The sequence below is a fragment of the Metopolophium dirhodum genome, chromosome 4 (assembly GCF_019925205.1).
Source record: "Metopolophium dirhodum isolate CAU chromosome 4, ASM1992520v1, whole genome shotgun sequence".
NCBI classification, from domain to species: Eukaryota; Metazoa; Arthropoda; class Insecta; order Hemiptera; family Aphididae; genus Metopolophium; species Metopolophium dirhodum.
This window is the reverse complement of record NC_083563.1, coordinates 20,021,499-20,039,946: the sequence shown is the minus strand read 5'-3', so window position 1 is coordinate 20,039,946 and position 18,448 is coordinate 20,021,499. Positions and strand designations below refer to the sequence as shown.

Here is an 18,448-nt window from a genome sequence, read left to right as displayed (position 1 = left end):
TTTTGTAGATGATTGAAAACCAATGTACGGTATAGGTACCAGATCTTACCTTGCATAAATCATAATATCCGTGAGTAAAAACTGATATTTAGAAGTTTTAAATACACAACATTTCATATGTAGGTACCCACTTGGATCTTTGTACCTACGTAATTTAAGACCTTGAAGTGATACAATTTTTAGTTTGTTAAGCAGATGAATATTGTTTTTAAAATGTAATTTATCGAATTAGCCTAATATAATATATTTACCTAGGCAAATTATACTATAGCCGTGCCCAACTATTATTAATTTTTTTTAATATTGTCGATAAAACAATTTTTGCCCTGTCAAAAAACTTGAAAATGTAATATAACAGTCTTCATAAGTTGTTATTAGTGGAAATTCAAAAAATAGTTAGAGCGCAAATCTACAACAATTTTTTATGAGCGTCTTAAGTTAAAACTTTGACAAAATTCATCAAAATCACGAAAATTGGTAAATTATTTCGATTTAGAAATTCATAAAAAATGTGCTATGCATATCTAAGATTTGAACATTTCATACAAGATCCCCCTTAAGTTTTCTTATATTTATCAAAGAAAAAAAGTTTACCGGAAATTCAAGTTAATTTTTTACAAGCGTTTGAAGTTTTCGACATTCGATATTCACCCGTAAATTAACAAATCGCCGTCTCAGAATTAAAAGGTCGTTTTAACGTAATTTTTGTAATTATTCAGGAAATCTTTTTAAGTTAGAAATTGAATAACTTTTTCCACCATGAATACCATATCGTGAATATTTTATGCAACATCAAGAAAGTCCCATAGAACACAACATCATCTGCAATTTTTTTTACCTCAATTTTGATCGAGCTAAAAATAAAAACTAAAATATTGGTTTTATAATTTAAAGGCTATAGGTACGTGTAAAACTTTTTCATTCTAAAAATACAAATTATTTAATTAGTTAGAACATTTAATACATAAAAAAAAATTTTAAATATTGATTAGAACAAAAATTATTTTATCTGTCATGTCTTCCTAGAAACAGGCTGTTACATTCTGTATATATATATATATTGGATACCCATTTATACAATCGTACCTATATTATTATACAAACGTATAAAAATAAATACTTAAATAGGCATTAACAATATTTGTGTTATAATTTTTCGGTATTGACAACAATATTTATCTGAGGTAATTATTTACCTAAAGGTATAAAATAGAAATAAATTTTAATGTTTAGGAGTATAAGTTTGAATATAACACAATTAATATAATATAAAAATAAATGAATCTCCAAATACACTTAACTTAAATTCTGAGAAAATTAAATCACAATAGTATTAGATACCTCTATAATAAATAGGTACATATTGACATATTGTATTAAAAATTAACATTATATTCATAATTAACACATATTAAATTGACAAGGTGTTATCATAATAATTTCTATAAAAACAATTTTGTTTGAAATATATTTATAGTTTATATTATGTGTATGTCTACATAGGTATATTAAACTAAATTGTTCAGTCATTTTCATAGTTTAACAATTAACAATTTATTTGTACAGTCGAGTAATACAATACTTAATACTTCTTATAATGTATATTTATATATTTAATATTTTAATCACAATAACAAATTCCTTTCAAAATTGGCATTTTAGCGAGCATCGTTCTGGGCAAACAGTCTGCTTGATTTCCATACTTGTTAATTCTAAAGACCTGCCCAATGACTTCAAATGTTTGGGATCCATTATTTATTTCTATACCAAGTGTGGCTTCGAAGTATCCATTACCTGGCGAGGCTTTGAATGTTATTTGAACAGATTTTTCGTACACTTTACCATCGTCATATTTTTGCGGTGCTTCGTACAAATATGTATGTTCAATAAAAGCCAATTTCATTTCAGCACAATTTTCAAGACCATCTAATAGTTCATTAAAATACCTAAAACAATGAAATTATTTTTAGGTTAAATTTATTAAATTTATTTCATTGAATATCTACAATATTATGTAAATGCATACTAAATAATTTTATCCCATAAATGTTTGTGAGAATTTAAATTGAAAAATATATTTACATTTAAATGTTTGTATACTTTACGTAATAATCCATAAAATAAAACAAAACATATGTGAACACTCCACAAAAAAATATTTTATATTGTAATTTTTTTTCATGGTAGTTATTCTGATGATAATTTTTTAGATACAGATTATAATTATCAGTAGCCAGTAGGCAGTAGGTACCTATTAGTATTTTAATATGTAAATCTAACCTTATGACTTCATTTGATGCTGCAAGGCTGTATGGGTGATCTGGATCAAGTCGCTTTTGTCGACCTTCGTTGCAAACACACAGCCATTGAGCTACACCGGCAGCATTGCAATCTCTAACTAATGGAACGGGTTCAAAAAACGATAAGCCTGTACTAGTAGCTGAAAAATGATTCTTAACGTTTTTGTCTTGGATACTATTTAGTAAGTGTGGTTTGATATCAGTTGATTTATTTTGATTATTCAATGTACTTAATATATGTCTGAATGTAGCATAAATATCATAGGTGGATGTCAGTCTCATACGGTTATCACGGAGGGATTCTTTCCAGGATGGATACTTCGTGCTTACCCACTCTGGAAGTATTACGGTGACCATTGGCATCCGGTCCTCTATGGTTCCCACTTTGGTTCGCCGAATGAAATCCATACGGTTTCCATGATCACCGAGCACAAAAATCACAGTTCGGTTAAAAAGCCCTTCTTGGAGAGAAGTCTTGAGGAATTGCATATAATCTAAATCTATTACCTGTTAGAAATAAATACAAGATTGATTAATTTGAAATATTGTTTATTTAAATTTTTAATCATCCTATAAAAACACACTTACACCGACAGTATTGACAAAGTCGTGACTAACTTCGTTAAAAAGAGAGAACAAGAACACTGGAGAGTCTTTATAGACTTTTAGGAATGATTTCAAATAGTCGAAATAGATAAGATGTTTAGGCGTTGGTCCAAGGCAACCAGGTGAGCTCATCTTATATAGAATCGACTGTTCCACAGCTAACCAATATGGGCGCATGTAATGCAGAGTTGGCTGTAAAGTAATCCCTCTTGCTAAATAATCAAACATGTTAAATTCTGGCTGGTCCTCGGCATATAAAGTCGCGGCACCTTCTTCACTAAAGTCCTTCCATATGTACGGCCAGTCCTGTATGTATACACAAATAAAAAAAACTATTATAGATATTATTAGCTGTTAAATTGTAGTTATTGTTATTATTTATTTCGCTTTGCTTTATAATACTAAAGTATTAAATATTGCAATTTAGTCACATTATTGAATATATAATATTGTTCACATACATCAAACTTATTGTTATGTTCCGTGATGAATGATCGGCCGGTTAGCATCGGTATCACATTAGGAAATGTGTTTTCACCCACTTTGGTGAATCCATGCATCACATCACCACTCATTTCTTTGTTAATGAAATTATACGATTTTACCATTTGTCTCATAAAGTTTAAACGTGAAATAGAATCGATTCCAATTACAGCTACCCCTAGTTCCATATCGTTCTATTAATAAAATAAAATAATTATCCATTGAATTAAGATCATTTTCTTGAGTTATATTTAATATTACTTTAAATTTCCTAACTTCTGGCCTTCTTCTAGCATATGCGTGAAAGTTACTATATACAGTAATGCCAAATAAATTGGTGCATGATACGAATATGAAATCCGTGAGAGGTTCATGAAAACCAGTGATGGGAATTTGTGGTCCGTACTCTAAACGAAAATCATCATCGATTGGACGATTAATTTCTTGATAATAACAACGAAGCGTATTTGAGGTCAAGGAATAACCGGACTCTTCGAATCCTGACGCGTTGAACTGTAGAAGCCCTGTGCTCATGTTGATGTAAGTCAAACGATAAGACCTCTCCATACATCTAAATAAGGAAATAAGTGATCAAATTATTTAATAATCTTAATTAAAACTATATATATACATAGGTATGTTACTCACTTTATAGGTTTGGGTACGAACACGTATTTGAGAATGGATGAATCGAACGGGTTAAGTATAGGAAACTGACAAGTAACTCTTGGGTCACGATCAGTTAAATTCTATAACATTTAAACGTTATTGAATTTAAGTACTTTAATAGTATATATTATATCATTTGTATGCATGATTTAGCTGCAACTTACTTCGTAAACTACCAAATGTTCGAGTTTCGGCCTCACTATCTCTTGATGAATGTGATACACCGTCACTGACGCTTAATAAAATACAAAAAATACTCATTGAAAAAAATAGTACATTAAGCTTAACAATGGCTATTTTTATCTTACCTAATGTTGTAACAAATATAAATAGGTATCTAATAGTATAGTATGGTTCTATAGTTTGTTGATTACTGTGTGTTCTCTTGTGTTTCTTATGAGTCGTCGTCATTTTAATTCTTATGCTAATCGCCACATACTTTTTAATTGCCTCAAGAATCGACTACCCTGTTTAACAAAAAATAATGTTGTGTAATGTATTTCATACATTATCATTATGATTTTGTTTATTTTTAGTAAATACGTATACTACAGAGGCATACTATTTTAACGCTTCTTATATAGAGTGGATAAATGTTCCGATCAGATCAATATCCATTTTATTATATACAAAAAAAAAATAAAAACCCGGTGTTTTTAAAAAAATAATAAAAACAATAATAAATTCCTTGAAATACATGTTTAAACAAAGGAGTTATAATTTATTATGGAATAACAAATAATAACTTGACACACAACTATACAAGTGATCGTGATTCGTTACATTTATGAATAATAAATAATCGTATAAATCAGGTAATATATACCTAATTGTTGAGAAGAACGAATGTTGAATGTTTCGATGTTGTTTGAATAAGTGAGATATTCAAGTGTTACACGATTATATATAATATAGATAATAAATAAAGTAAAATGCACGAATTATTAAACAGGTGATAATATGTAAAATTGGTAGGTAGTTACTAATGATAAAAATGTTTTGAACATTATTTCATGTCTTTGAAATGAATATTTAATGAAAATGTCAAGTCTGTATATAGTTCTCGTTTTCCCTTAATTTTTTTGTTTAACCCAATTATTTTGAAAGGTACTCATAATATTTTACATTTCTCCCCCACCCCTTCCACCGCCATAGTACCTATTAAATCCAATTTCCTATCAAAAACCACACTCAAAGTGGAAGAACGAACCATATTTTTCTAATACAAAAAAGTGCCCATTGAAACAAAAAAAATCACGATTATAAAACCTATATTATATTCATTGGTGACCGCTAGTGCACTGGGTTTGACATTTTGACTTTGTATACAGAAACTTGTAAGATTGTATTGTTGATTTATCTGCTATAAATTATTCTGCTGACGGGGTAGTAATGTCTACGCGGTTTCCCTTCAGTTCGTGTAACTATGGAAGAAAACGAAAATATACATTTATTAGAGCATTCAAAATCTAATAATCTTTTAAATCACCAAATACCAATTATAATCAAATCAATTCATGTTTTTTTTTCAATCTATCGTGAGTTATTGGGAATTTAACAAAATAGCAAAACACGTTCGAAGTTCCCTATAATACACCGATGTCATAACATAGTCATTACACATTAGGTATCTATTAACAGTATTAATATTTTAAACTTTTAATTAATCGATTTGTGTAAAATCTTGAGGTGGGTTTAATAATTTCCTTTGACCACATTTGAAACGTTTTTAAAATTAATAGATATTTTAAAAGGTTGTTTAATCATATAATTTAAAATTTAAAATTAAATCAACGCGGCTTAAATAAATTTAGTTTTTAATTTTTAGTTATCTAGTAAAAATGAACCTCATAAGAAATTTAAAAATACCTACTATCTACTTAAATATTCGATTATTTGTATTTTTCACCTACCCTTGACATACTTCAAAGTAGGTATGATACCTCACTGTTTATTAGCCATCCATAAAATAAGACTGAGTTCATAAGACAAATACATGAACAATGAGTCATAATTTTGGCGGTAAGTAATTTGTGGAATTGTAAATAACGGATAAAAAAAGATGAGTGAATATAGGTGCAGACTGTAGATTATAGGTAGGTATATCCACTCTTGAGTTTGTAACAATTTTCTATTAATGTATACACACATACCTCCTACTTATTACAGATGTTTAAATCACTTGACTGAGGTTTTTTTTTGTTTTTGTTATTTTTTTTTTTTAACTGGTGTAAAATTAGAAAACGCATACATTGTAATTTGCAGGCGCCTGAAAACAAGTGTATACGATGTATAAAATAATGTACAGTATTATACCTAATGTATCATATTATTATACAATGCATATTGTGTGCATTCAGGGTGAAGTCTATTAAGACGATGTCAGCGCACTATTTGTTTTCTTTATCTGGCCCACGCGCAACATAGACAAAACGCATTTACGCAGAATCATTTTTTCTATGTTTTTATGTAATCTTAGGTACAAAACAGATGGAAAATAATATTTTTGAAGGAATGACATATCGATTTGTCTAAATATTGTCTCAAAACAATTTAAACATAATATAAATTTACAACATTTTTTTGTTTATTTTCAAAGTCGAATACAAAGTCAAATAACAATAAAATATAAAATCGATATGTCATTCCCTCAAAAATATTATTCTCTATCTGTTTTGTACCTAAGATTACATAAAAACATAGAAAAAATCATTCTGCGTTAATGCGTTTTGTCTATGTTGCGCATAGGCTAGAGAGAGAACCTGACATCTTCTTAAACAGTACATAAGCGGGACACGTAAAGTACGTAACATAATATTACACGTTACGACTTACGATCATAATTTAGTCTTTAGAGTATAAAAATAGTTTCATATTATATTATATATTTTTATTATTATAAAACGGCACCAGGACGGGACTACGGTAGTGCATCGCGGGGCGACAGCGTTGGCGAATACCGGACCGGACGTATACTTATAGAATAAAACCGGCGCAATCTAGTGATCGGCTGTCTCGTCGGTTGTATACAGCTCGAACGACGCACCGCGCACACCACCCTGTAATCAGTAATACGACCACGGTAGTTGTAAGTACACTGTTGTAGTAGAAGACGTAATGACCGGCTGATACAATACGGATTAATGGTAGGTAGTAGGTACGCGTCGAAGATAAGACAATAATATTGAATTTTTAATTATTATAAATTATTCTCTGAACGCGTCATTACCTATAATGTGAATGCGCGTAATCGACGACCACCCATCTTATTTGACCAAATGTTGCCGATACACAATAACGACTACAGTGACTATCACCAAGTATAAACATAATAATATGACATCGTAAACAATACTTAAGACGCCACCACTGAGGCTGTTGTATCACGAAAACGCCTTCCGGCGAATGCGACAGACACACAAGTATTATAATATAACTACACGAAAGTAGGGCGGCACGTTGCAGTTACTTCAGTCTTCAAGAAGCATTTTTAAAACTGTGATTTTGGTTTAAAGAAAAAAAAATTACTATAACATATAAATTACGATATACCTATACGTCTAGACTGAAATTCAAAAATCTTTTGCAGTACGAAATTAAAAAGTCAATTGTAGCCTGCCAGTTACTGTAATATGAAAATTCGTTATTATTATTTTTACATTTTAAATTTGAGATTTGAATTTAATTACTATTAAAAAAAAAATTAACCTAATTAAATTCTGTGAGAATATTTATATTAATTACCTTCTTTTTTCTAAGTTTTGTGAGGTCGTTTTTTAATATTTTAGATTAAATTATAATAATAACTCCTATGTTATATCTAAAAATTTTAATATTTATTTCATTGAATAAAAAAAAAAACGACTGCCACAATAACTTATATTATATGAATTAAAATTAAAGAATATCGAATTTTTTTACCGTTCAATTTAACAAAAATAATTTATATCTGCTGATACAGTGGCAGTTGACAGTCTGACTGATTACTGAAGTTTGGTTGGGTGGTCGCATAGTTTTGTGTATACGATCTGTGGGGAGGGGAGAGGGTAAATATGTCCTAATATAAAACGTGCAGTACGAAAATATAGATATTTTAGACTCTGGGTTGAGATTGAATGTACATATTTCGATCGGCATTGGACCGATTTTCCGCGGTCGTCCCTGACACAGGACACTAATCATATCTGTATATATTATATATATTATTATTTATCGTATACATACTATTATATAGCTGTAGGTTAGGTCGTATTAATACGACGAAGAAGACACCCGAACGACGACGACGTCCTTCGTGCAGGCGCGCCGGCCGGTCAAACTTTAGTGCGTACCCACACACTCGGCTCGTATTGGTGGACTTGACAGACGGCCAAGAGCGTTTACCGTATATGCCAGTAGACCTACGCGTACGATATTAACTAGAGTGACAAATTATAAAGTACGTTTTGATGGGTTGTTATTGATTTGAAATAAATGGGACACACGATGTTTGTTTTTTAATTTATTAATACCTAGTTTTATTGCTTACCGAGACGAACCGTGTACTACAACATCACCTTTGTCCATTCAATTTATTTTTATAACGTCAAATGTGCGTGTGAATAATATTTTTATATTTTTTTTTTACGTTGGGTTTGTTTTTCCTCACTGATATCAACTAACTTAATAATAATTATACTTCTTAATCATAAATACAATTATTAAGACTTTGTCGTGGTATCAATTAATAATTATATTAATATATCACCGATGCAATAGTAAACAATAAATACAAACATTTATAAATATTATATTATAATCATTGGCCATTGCCAATAAACACTAGTAACATTGTGAATTTTCTATTATTATAAATTATAAAGATGAAGGTACTGCTGTAATAATACGAAGTAGGTATGAAAAAAGTAGTTATCATCATTAACATTTTGTTGAATATTCCTAAGCAGTAAGCATATATTATTATATGAGATCTAGGAGAATGGGGGGGATAGGAAAATCATTTTTGATCCAGAATTAATATTTGTAGATTTTGATATTTTAAGTTTAGAGTCTTAAAATAAATTGCAAATCAAATGTATGGTTACTTCAATCATCTATTGGTACTTGGTAGGTAGGTATTGGTAGGTATAGCATGGCTATTGCAATAGACAATATAAATACAAAATATGATTTTATGGGTCTATGATATTTTATGGTCGTTAACATAATTAATAGTGACATTATTTTAAATTTGTATAAATATAACGACTAATATATTTATAACTTTAACGTCATACACATTTTTAGAAATCTGTATTATATATTATTAATTATTATGATATAGTATGTCAGTATGTACTTGAATTTTTATTTTTACGAACATTTTGTGTTTAAAATTACCCATAATATGATGAATGATTTAGTTGGTTTGTTAAATTTATTGTACCTATCTTAGGTTATAGGTATTATTATTAATGCGAGTATAAAGGCATAAAGCAAAGGTTTTTGCACAGGTACATTTTTATGAACCCGACTACTTTTTTTAATTTAAAGTTTTACTATTTTGGTAGGGGGACCGGCGTTAGTCACTATCATGGATAGAATTAAGTCCATTTCACACGATAGTTGTTACTTATTGTGCTTTAGTGCTGTATATAGGATAGGGTACTAGATTGTGTATACTAGATTCTACGTCTGTGTTAATTAATTTAACATTTAAAAGTAGGTATACTAGTGAAAGGAATAGTGCTGGAAATTTATTGTAATGGTTGCCATAGAACATGTTATATTTTACTAGTGTATATTGACATGCAATCACAATAATATTATTAAATTATATCAATTCAATTTTAATAAAATTAAATCTCACATTTATAGATCTTTTAATATTAAAATATCTATTTGATCTAAAAGTGATCGAAAATTAACATACCTAGTTCAAGCTAATTACACCAGTACACCACTATAGAATAGTTGGATTATAAAGTTACGTAACAAAAAAATATAATTTACAAAATACAATAAACATCGTAAAAACCACGCTCGAATGACTAATATAATAATAAAAATTTCATATAATTTTCATAGCATTCATCTCTTAACTTGTAATACTTTAATAATTTAATTGTTTTAATACAATAGGTACATAAATGAGTTTAAATGATGATCCACTAATCCAAGGTATTTAAAATCCGTTCTAAATTTCATCTTCAATTCAGATTATAAAATTTGATAACTATATGAGCTTTAGACAAACTTACTTGTTTCGTAAATAAATAATCTCCGTTAGCCTAATGTTTAACCGTTGAAATATGACAATATTAATGTAAACGAACAATTAACAAAAATAATAAATTATGATGACGTGTTACACGGTGTTTTTGTAGTTGTATATAAATATAATAAAATACACCAGTTACTATGCTGGCAATTATCATATAAATATATTATTGATGCTATATTATTATGAATCATTAAAACAGTGGCATATTTACCTGGGATTTTAGAGGTATTCTCATCACCCGACACTCATAGAATGAAAATATCTAATTTTTAATGATTTTTTTAATTCATAAGAATAATTAAGAAAATAATTAGTTTTGAAAATAATTTCAGTTTCTGAAGTCATTATAGTACATTATTAAGGATTATTCATAGAAGCGCTATACTAAATGCCACAGTGCCAATTAGTATTTAATTGTATGTACTTTGATATATTTTTAAAAACTGTAATCAAATCAAATACACGGTTTATACTTACTAGTATTATATACAGTATGATTAATTGACCGATAAATTGTTGGGGATATTGAGTTATATTCATATTATATAATATATAGTCATATAGAATATATTTTTATAATACCATATATTATATGTAAAAATATCATCAAGTATTTTTTTAAGTCAAATTAATAACTATTACCATGACATAGTGTTTAACAAATAATTAAAGTACTTTTTGAAATACATATTTATCAAATAAGCTATTCAGAGTAGAATAATAAGATACTATATAGGTACCCACATAATACTAAGATATAGATAATTACTATTATGTATCTGATAGATTAAAATAATCCCGGTATGAAATGAATAAAATATTTCAAGTGTACGCATAAAAAATAAAAATAAATTAAGTAAATAATCATAATTATTGGTAGCCACTAGCCATTTTATACAGGAATATGTCATTAAATTATTTTATCATTTTATAGTTATTATTAAACAATTTGCTGTGGCGAGAATAAATTATTGATAAACCCGATGCTAATAAATACTTAATGAGAAAATTTTATTTGTATACAAATAAAAATAAAATATTAAAATATAATTAAAAAAAAATATATAATTAAAATATTAAATGATTAAAATATAATTTTAAAAACATACAAAATAAAATAATCAGTGAACTTAAAACACAATATCGGGTTTTCTTGTAATTGCATGTTTTTTTCAGCTATTAGATTTATTTCTAAGTTTTATAAGCTTAACATTAATTTCACGACAAAAAATATTAATAGTTTATAGAGTATATTTTTGCATATTTAGTGATTTTATAGTTTGTTTTATAGCATAATATTTTTTGATTTTTGCTATTTTGTAGAGCATAATTATTGATGATTAATGATATCTGTTTATAATATAATTTAAAAATTTGACAATAAAAAAAAATATATATTGTAAGAGTTTTCACATTCATAGTTGACATATGACATACAATTTCCCGTTTTTATTAATAAATATTTAGAACAAATTATAAAATATAAAATTTTTTTAGTAAAATATTTGTAATTATAAATATTTTAAGAAAAAAAATGCACATTGTTAAAGCATTATTGTACTATTTTAAGCATATAAGTGCATGCTTTTTATTAATTTTTATGTGCATGAAGTTCCGAGCCCTAGTTGTAAATATCGAGTAATGTAATGGGGAGCTATGGACCAGTTGCGCCTAAAACAAAATTTGTATTTTAGGGTCAGTTGTCAGTATTATACCAATTGCGCTGCCTATATTTTAGGACAGTATACCAATTACGCTGCATATACTTTACTACTTAAGATATGTTTATGTATATTAGGTATATTATAAATGCACTAACTATTATTGACGTTGTATAACAATAAATATGAAAAAAGCTATATTTATAAATTATGAAATTTTTTTAATCATATACTATAAATATACCTACTGTAATATTATAATAAATAATAATATTATAACAAAGCAATAATATCATAATAGTGATTTATTTAATTGTAACTATATATTTGCGCATATTAGATTATAATATATTATGTATTATTAATGTCCATATTCATTATATTCCAATAAAAATATTGTTATATGTGCTATTGAATATAATGAATATTAGTTATTAGTTATTACCCAGGAAATACCGAGCGTAATTATTGGTATATGAAAAGGTAATTTTAAGCGCAATTGGAAAACTCCCGATAAAATCATTGTAGGTAATAGTTATACCAAAAGCGGTTCTGAGCAAAGAAGTGAGGTCGCATCTATTTCTTAGGATAATTTATGAAAAATTATAGTTAAAAAACCAATTATATAATTATTTTCTTGATACGGTAATTGAATGTTCAATGCATTTTTGACTACTAAATAATTTGGAAATTGGTAAATTTCGTCAAAATTAATATTTCATTATTTCACACTTATAAAAAAAAAATGTTACTGTATTGTTGATATTTTTAAATATCTATAAGTTCAACTTTTGAAGTATCTGGTTTAAATTGTTTAAGCTTTTTTACTAACCAATAAAAATGTTATACCTAGTACAAAAATTCTAAAATAAATTAAGAAGTAAAAAAAGTCAAATGTCTATCGATACAAAGATAGTCAAAATATTTTTAAAACTATATCACGTATATATAATGCTATTCAAGCAGTAGAAGTGATACGAAATCGTTTTTTTTTGTTACTTGTCTTTTAACAGCGACATTCAACGTCTACTTCACTCTTTTTACCAGCCACTATTATCTCTTTTAAACATGGAATCGTTGGAGTTACGTAGGGAAAGGTTAAATCTCTGTTTTATTTTTAATCTACTAATGGACAAGTCTACTGTCCAGAATTACTTTCAAGCTTAAGCTTCCTGGTTCCTAATCGTAGAGCATTAGACAACTAAACACTTTTTATGTCCCATTCCAGTTTACCAATTATGGTTACAATTGTCCTATGAATAGAGGTATGGAACAAGTTAGTATATTTCATATTGATTTATTTTAATGTTCAACTATTGATAAATTAAATATATATTTAAATAATTTAATAAAATAGAATATAAGAAATAACCTAGAATCTATGTATGATTAGATATTTTTGTACTTATTTATATTGTAATTTAGTTTAACTAAGAGGACGTTACACCGACATTTTGTTGTCTCCGTCTTACAAGTGCATAACATGGCAAATTGTACGCTCAGCAGAACACGTGTAGCTCCGTTAGTTTTAAAATTAGAGTGAATTCACCTCTTATAAAATTTAAAGGTAAGATTATTATCTAACCAATCTCATCAGTTTTTTATTATATTTTAATTTTAAAGCGAGTTATGAGTATTTTAAAATTGTAAATTGTTTGTACATCTCAAAATACTTATAACTCGCTTTAATTAAATTAATCTATCCAAAATAAAATGTGTATAAATATTTTTTGGTATGCCTATATGTACAAAGCTGGGAAGGTTCATTAATGTCTTTAACTTTTTTAAGTTGTCACCCTGAAAAATAATTAACCAAGCTATGTTGAAGTTAATTAGTAAATATCAATAACTTTTAGTTAAATTACAAATTTTCAGGAAAATAATGACTAATTAAGCTTAAGCTACTTTTTTTAATTACTCTTAACCACACTTATATATGAATTTTGAACTCGAATGGAAAATTACTTGCTATTGCCTTAGTTTTGGTGTAGCATAATAAATTAATATCCAACACAACCAGACTTTTTTTTTTAATTACTAGTTGTATTACTCGGGATAAATGAAACCGATATGGGAAATTCACCTGCTTAATAATTTTCTTTTTTTTTCTTACGTGTAGCCAATTTTAAGCAGAAAAAAACGAATATGTGATTATGATTTTAATATTATTAATAGCCCCTCTATTAGTATTATAGGGGTAAGTCACTCTATAATAACTGGTTAAATACTTATATAAATTATCTAAACTTTAGTAGAATCGTCAAAATGGGTCGACTACTTGTCGACCCGTCCGGGATCCCAATAATAATAGGTGTACATAATTTGATGCCAATTTGTTAAAAACTGTGTATTTTAATATATTGGGACCGGAGTGGCGCAGTGGTCACGTAGTTGACTACGACTTACACAACGGTTCGATTCATAGCAAAGTGCAAACAATTTGTGTGGTTCTACGCAATCACCAATAATTCCCCGTGCTGTTGTCCGATTGCGTCATCCGATTTCCAACTAGATCCAACTCCACTGGGAGTGAAGACCACACATGTCTCCTCTTGGAGAAGGGGGTAGTATCATGCATATAGTGATAAATATATCACATGATCTCCCTACTACCCACTCGTGATACGCATTGACAAAGACCTTGAAGTCGTTTCAATGAGCAATTAATACAGAAAAAAAAGTACAGCGTCATTTAGATATAACCCGACTAATATTCGTATTAATTGTATATCAGCTGACTATTAAATGATCTATCCATCGTTTATTTGTATCCGTTTTGGATCAGTTAAAACATTATCAATTGTTTTTTTGTTTTTTTGTCAAAATCAGTTAAGTATTTTTTAAGTATATAAACCTCAACTATATTTAATATTATACACTTCGCCTCTCATAAATGATAGATAGCACTCAATTTTACATTCATATGGAATAGCATTATTAAAATAAAATTTTAACAAAATATAATGATCATTGTATATCGATATACAGAAAATTATATCCAATAACAATAACTGTGTTATTACCTGTAACCAATGGTAACTATATAAAACAAAAAAAGAATTCGATTTTTGTAAGCTGAAACAGAATTCATGTGTAAGCCAGGCTGTGGCGGATCCAGGGTTTAATTTTTTTTTTTGGGGGGGGGCTCCTAAAAAAATTACTTCTAAGCTATAAATACATTACACACTTTAAAATATAGCTGTAAGTAAAAAGAAGAGTCTATTGTCTGTTGAAGAGGTCGGGGGGAGCCCCCCCCCCCCCGGATCCACCACTGGAGCCAGGCCCTTGCACTGTTTCATTACCCTCCATGAAGAAATCCTGCGTACGGGCCTTGTGTGAGCCTCCCTATAGCGACATATATGGGTTGAAAAACGAAGCTACAAACTCTCCCCGATATTCAAAGAACCTATCGATATAACTTTTATTGAAAAAAATCCAGTATTTTTTGACTCTATAATAAAGGACGAACAAACAAACATAAATTTTTATATAATATATAAATATTTTTTTAATCAGTGTAGGAAAAAGGAATAGCAACTATATAGATCAGCTAGCGTATCCATCAGAAATTAGGCCCGTTGTTCTGGGTGAGTATAATATAATACATTATACATGTTATAATTATTTAGGGAGAATATAAATACCTAACTTCCCAAATTTCATAATATTATTTGTATTCCCAATGATCACTATTATAAGAAAAATGTATATTGGTACAAAATATGTACGATTGTTGACAAATATTATCGCACTGTCGGACAGTTCTCAGAATAAATTATTGTAGCAAATATACTTACTAATTATTATATACAACCATTAATCTTATTATTAAGAGGACGCTACACCCGTATGTGTGGTCTCTATCTTACAAACGTACAACATGGCAAATTTGGCTTCAACAATTATTATCTATTTTACCCTATTATTTTTAAAATCAGAGTGAATAATAAAATGTAAAGGTAATATAAAATATTATTATCTAGGACATCACGCAGAAAATGTACAGTTTCAAAAAGTTGCTTAAAAATAATAATATAAATAAAATAAGCTGCGTACTGCTCTAGATAATATTATTACCTTTACATTATATTATGGGTCAATTCACTCTAATCTTTATAGTGTTAATACTAATTATATAGTTATATACTTACATCGATGTAAATTAACGTATGGACAAGGGTGAAGGGACAAAAGAAACTACGCAGTGTATGGTGATGGTTGTTTGCTTATAATATATTAATTATTATATACCTATTACCTATACACAGGTATTATTTCTTGGAAATTTAGTAGATATCCGAAAGGCTGCCCACATTAAAATACGGCTGTGTAGCTGTTCTAATTTTTAACTAGTATAAATTAACTAATAACTTTAAAGTTTTTAGTTACCGAGTATTGTAAAAACGTTGTATTGCTATTTTAATTTAATTTTACATTTTTATTGCAATAAAACAATTAGAAAATAATTCAATACTGTAATACTCAAAAATTGCAAGAGATATAATATTATTACAGATACAGTTTATGACTTATAGGTTTTAGGTACTTATCATAATATATTAATATAATGATTATACAATATTATAAAATAAATATCCATTTATTTTGAATAGAATATTGTCAATGATTGCACTTATTGTAATTGAACAATATGCGTAGTTGATTAGATAAAAATATAATACAAGTATTGAAAAGTGATAGGATTAAGAGACTTCCCTATATGTATAGTGACTTATGAATTAAATGTTTTTTGTAATTCTACTTATAAATTAAAATAAATTAAAAATGAAATATTGAAATAATATTAATATTAAGTAAAAATAATAAATAATGTGTAGTTATAAAATAATATTTTATATAATTTTATATATTATGTATTGATTAATTAAATATTAAAAGTATGAGAGAATTATTTTAGAATAACTAAAATTAATATTTTTAGCAAATACTTTGCACATGTCTTTATTACAGCGTAAATAATGTTATACAATATTAATTTAAAATGGTCATTTGATTTATTTATAGGTACTGATATTTTGTTAAATCTATTATTTGGACCAAAATCGATTAATAATTTTTAAAGTTTTTATTGACATTTGAATTAAAATTTAATACAATTCGAAGACGAATTAAGATTGTTACAATTAGGTATAGCATTTCGTAACTGAAGACTAATCAACAAAAGGAATAATATTATAATATATAGGTTAGGACTTTAAGACGTTGGTTAACCTAACGCTGATGCTAAAAAAATGGTTTTTGTAATAATTAAAACTAATATTATACATTAAACTGATTAAAGGTAGCGCTATTACATTATACTAAATACGTCTGTTCGGTAACAAACAACATGAAATGACCACTAAGTATAGGTATAAACTGTTAAAAACGTGTCCTAGTATAATTATATTATGACGTGTAGGTATGCACCTAATAAACCTTGTTGAAATAAAAACGTTATATGGCTTTTAAATAACTAGATAATATAAGGTGTAACTGTCTACAAAAACTACTCATTACCCCACCTACCTATATTTTCAGACGGTTTTGAGTTATCGCCAAAGACGACCGCGTGCTCGAGAGGACGTGCTGCGTTTTCCGGTGGGTCACGTCGAAACGCCGGACACGCATCACTACATCTGCATCTGTACAGGTGGAACGTTATTGGCGTACCTACTGCATCTCATTGCCGGTGATAATTAAAGGCCAACTCGTGTGACAACGTAAATAATAATTATAATAATGTATTATCGTCGATAGCCGAACTGCGTATGTACCGCCTCCTGATCACTACGTAAGCCGACGGTCCGCGCAAACGCTGCTCATTGAAATAAACACTATATAGAAACACCGACGTTAAAATATCATATTATTATCTTTGTTCGCAATGATAATATTGTTAATGATATTATTTTGTGATTACCCCGCGCAGATTATTACAACACGACAATAATAATAATATAAATTATAAAAAATATATAATATATAAGAAATATTTTTATAGGTACTTCTCGGGCTCTCTACATATTATGATTTATAATATTATTATACTATACAAAATACGAAATAATATAATTATTATAATAATGCGCACACGTCGCGCCCGCGTCCCAACTCCCGAGCGTGTACGTGCAACACTCGACACTGCGCGGCGGTGACGATTACTGTTTTCGCGGTACGAATCCTAGCGCGAGCGATTACGTAGGTATTGTTTATTGTTGGCACGCCGCAGATAAGTCGTTCATCGTCATCCGTTCCCATGTGGCCATATTGTCAGTGCGCATGCAGGTGTACGGACATTTCGGCAACCACGCATTTTTGACGATACGGTCAACCCCCCCCCCCCCCCCCCCAAACAAAGTAAGCCATTTTTTGCATCAAAAACAAAAAAAATTCTAAATCATTTGTAAAGCATGTTATTTAGCTGTAAATCAAAAATTAACCACTATTAACCTACCTACCGCATA

General features: G+C 28.4%; 1 protein-coding gene across 7 annotated transcripts; it reads right to left on the bottom strand.

Annotated features, from left to right (window-relative positions):
- Nucleotides 1-930: 930 nt before the first annotated feature.
- On the bottom strand, nt 931-18,135 carry LOC132943325 (uncharacterized). 7 transcript variants are annotated; one of them, XM_061012276.1, is made up of 11 exons: nt 17,511-18,135; nt 8,283-8,458; nt 6,969-7,117; nt 4,367-4,525; nt 4,223-4,293; nt 4,038-4,138; nt 3,651-3,960; nt 3,368-3,583; nt 2,889-3,212; nt 2,281-2,807; nt 931-1,946 (listed from the first exon to the last, which is right to left on the bottom strand). In XM_061012276.1, exons 4-11 carry the CDS (start codon nt 4,467-4,469, stop codon nt 1,622-1,624), a joined length of 1,977 nt encoding a protein of 658 aa, XP_060868259.1. In that variant the 5' UTR covers nt 4,470-4,525; nt 6,969-7,117; nt 8,283-8,458; nt 17,511-18,135; the 3' UTR covers nt 931-1,621. The 7 variants fall into 7 exon arrangements, with proteins under 7 accessions (XP_060868259.1, XP_060868258.1, XP_060868257.1 ...); XM_061012275.1 differs by lacking the exon at nt 6,969-7,117 and having other exon boundaries at nt 8,283-8,476; XM_061012274.1 differs by lacking the exon at nt 6,969-7,117.
- Nucleotides 18,136-18,448: the final 313 nt, after the last annotated feature.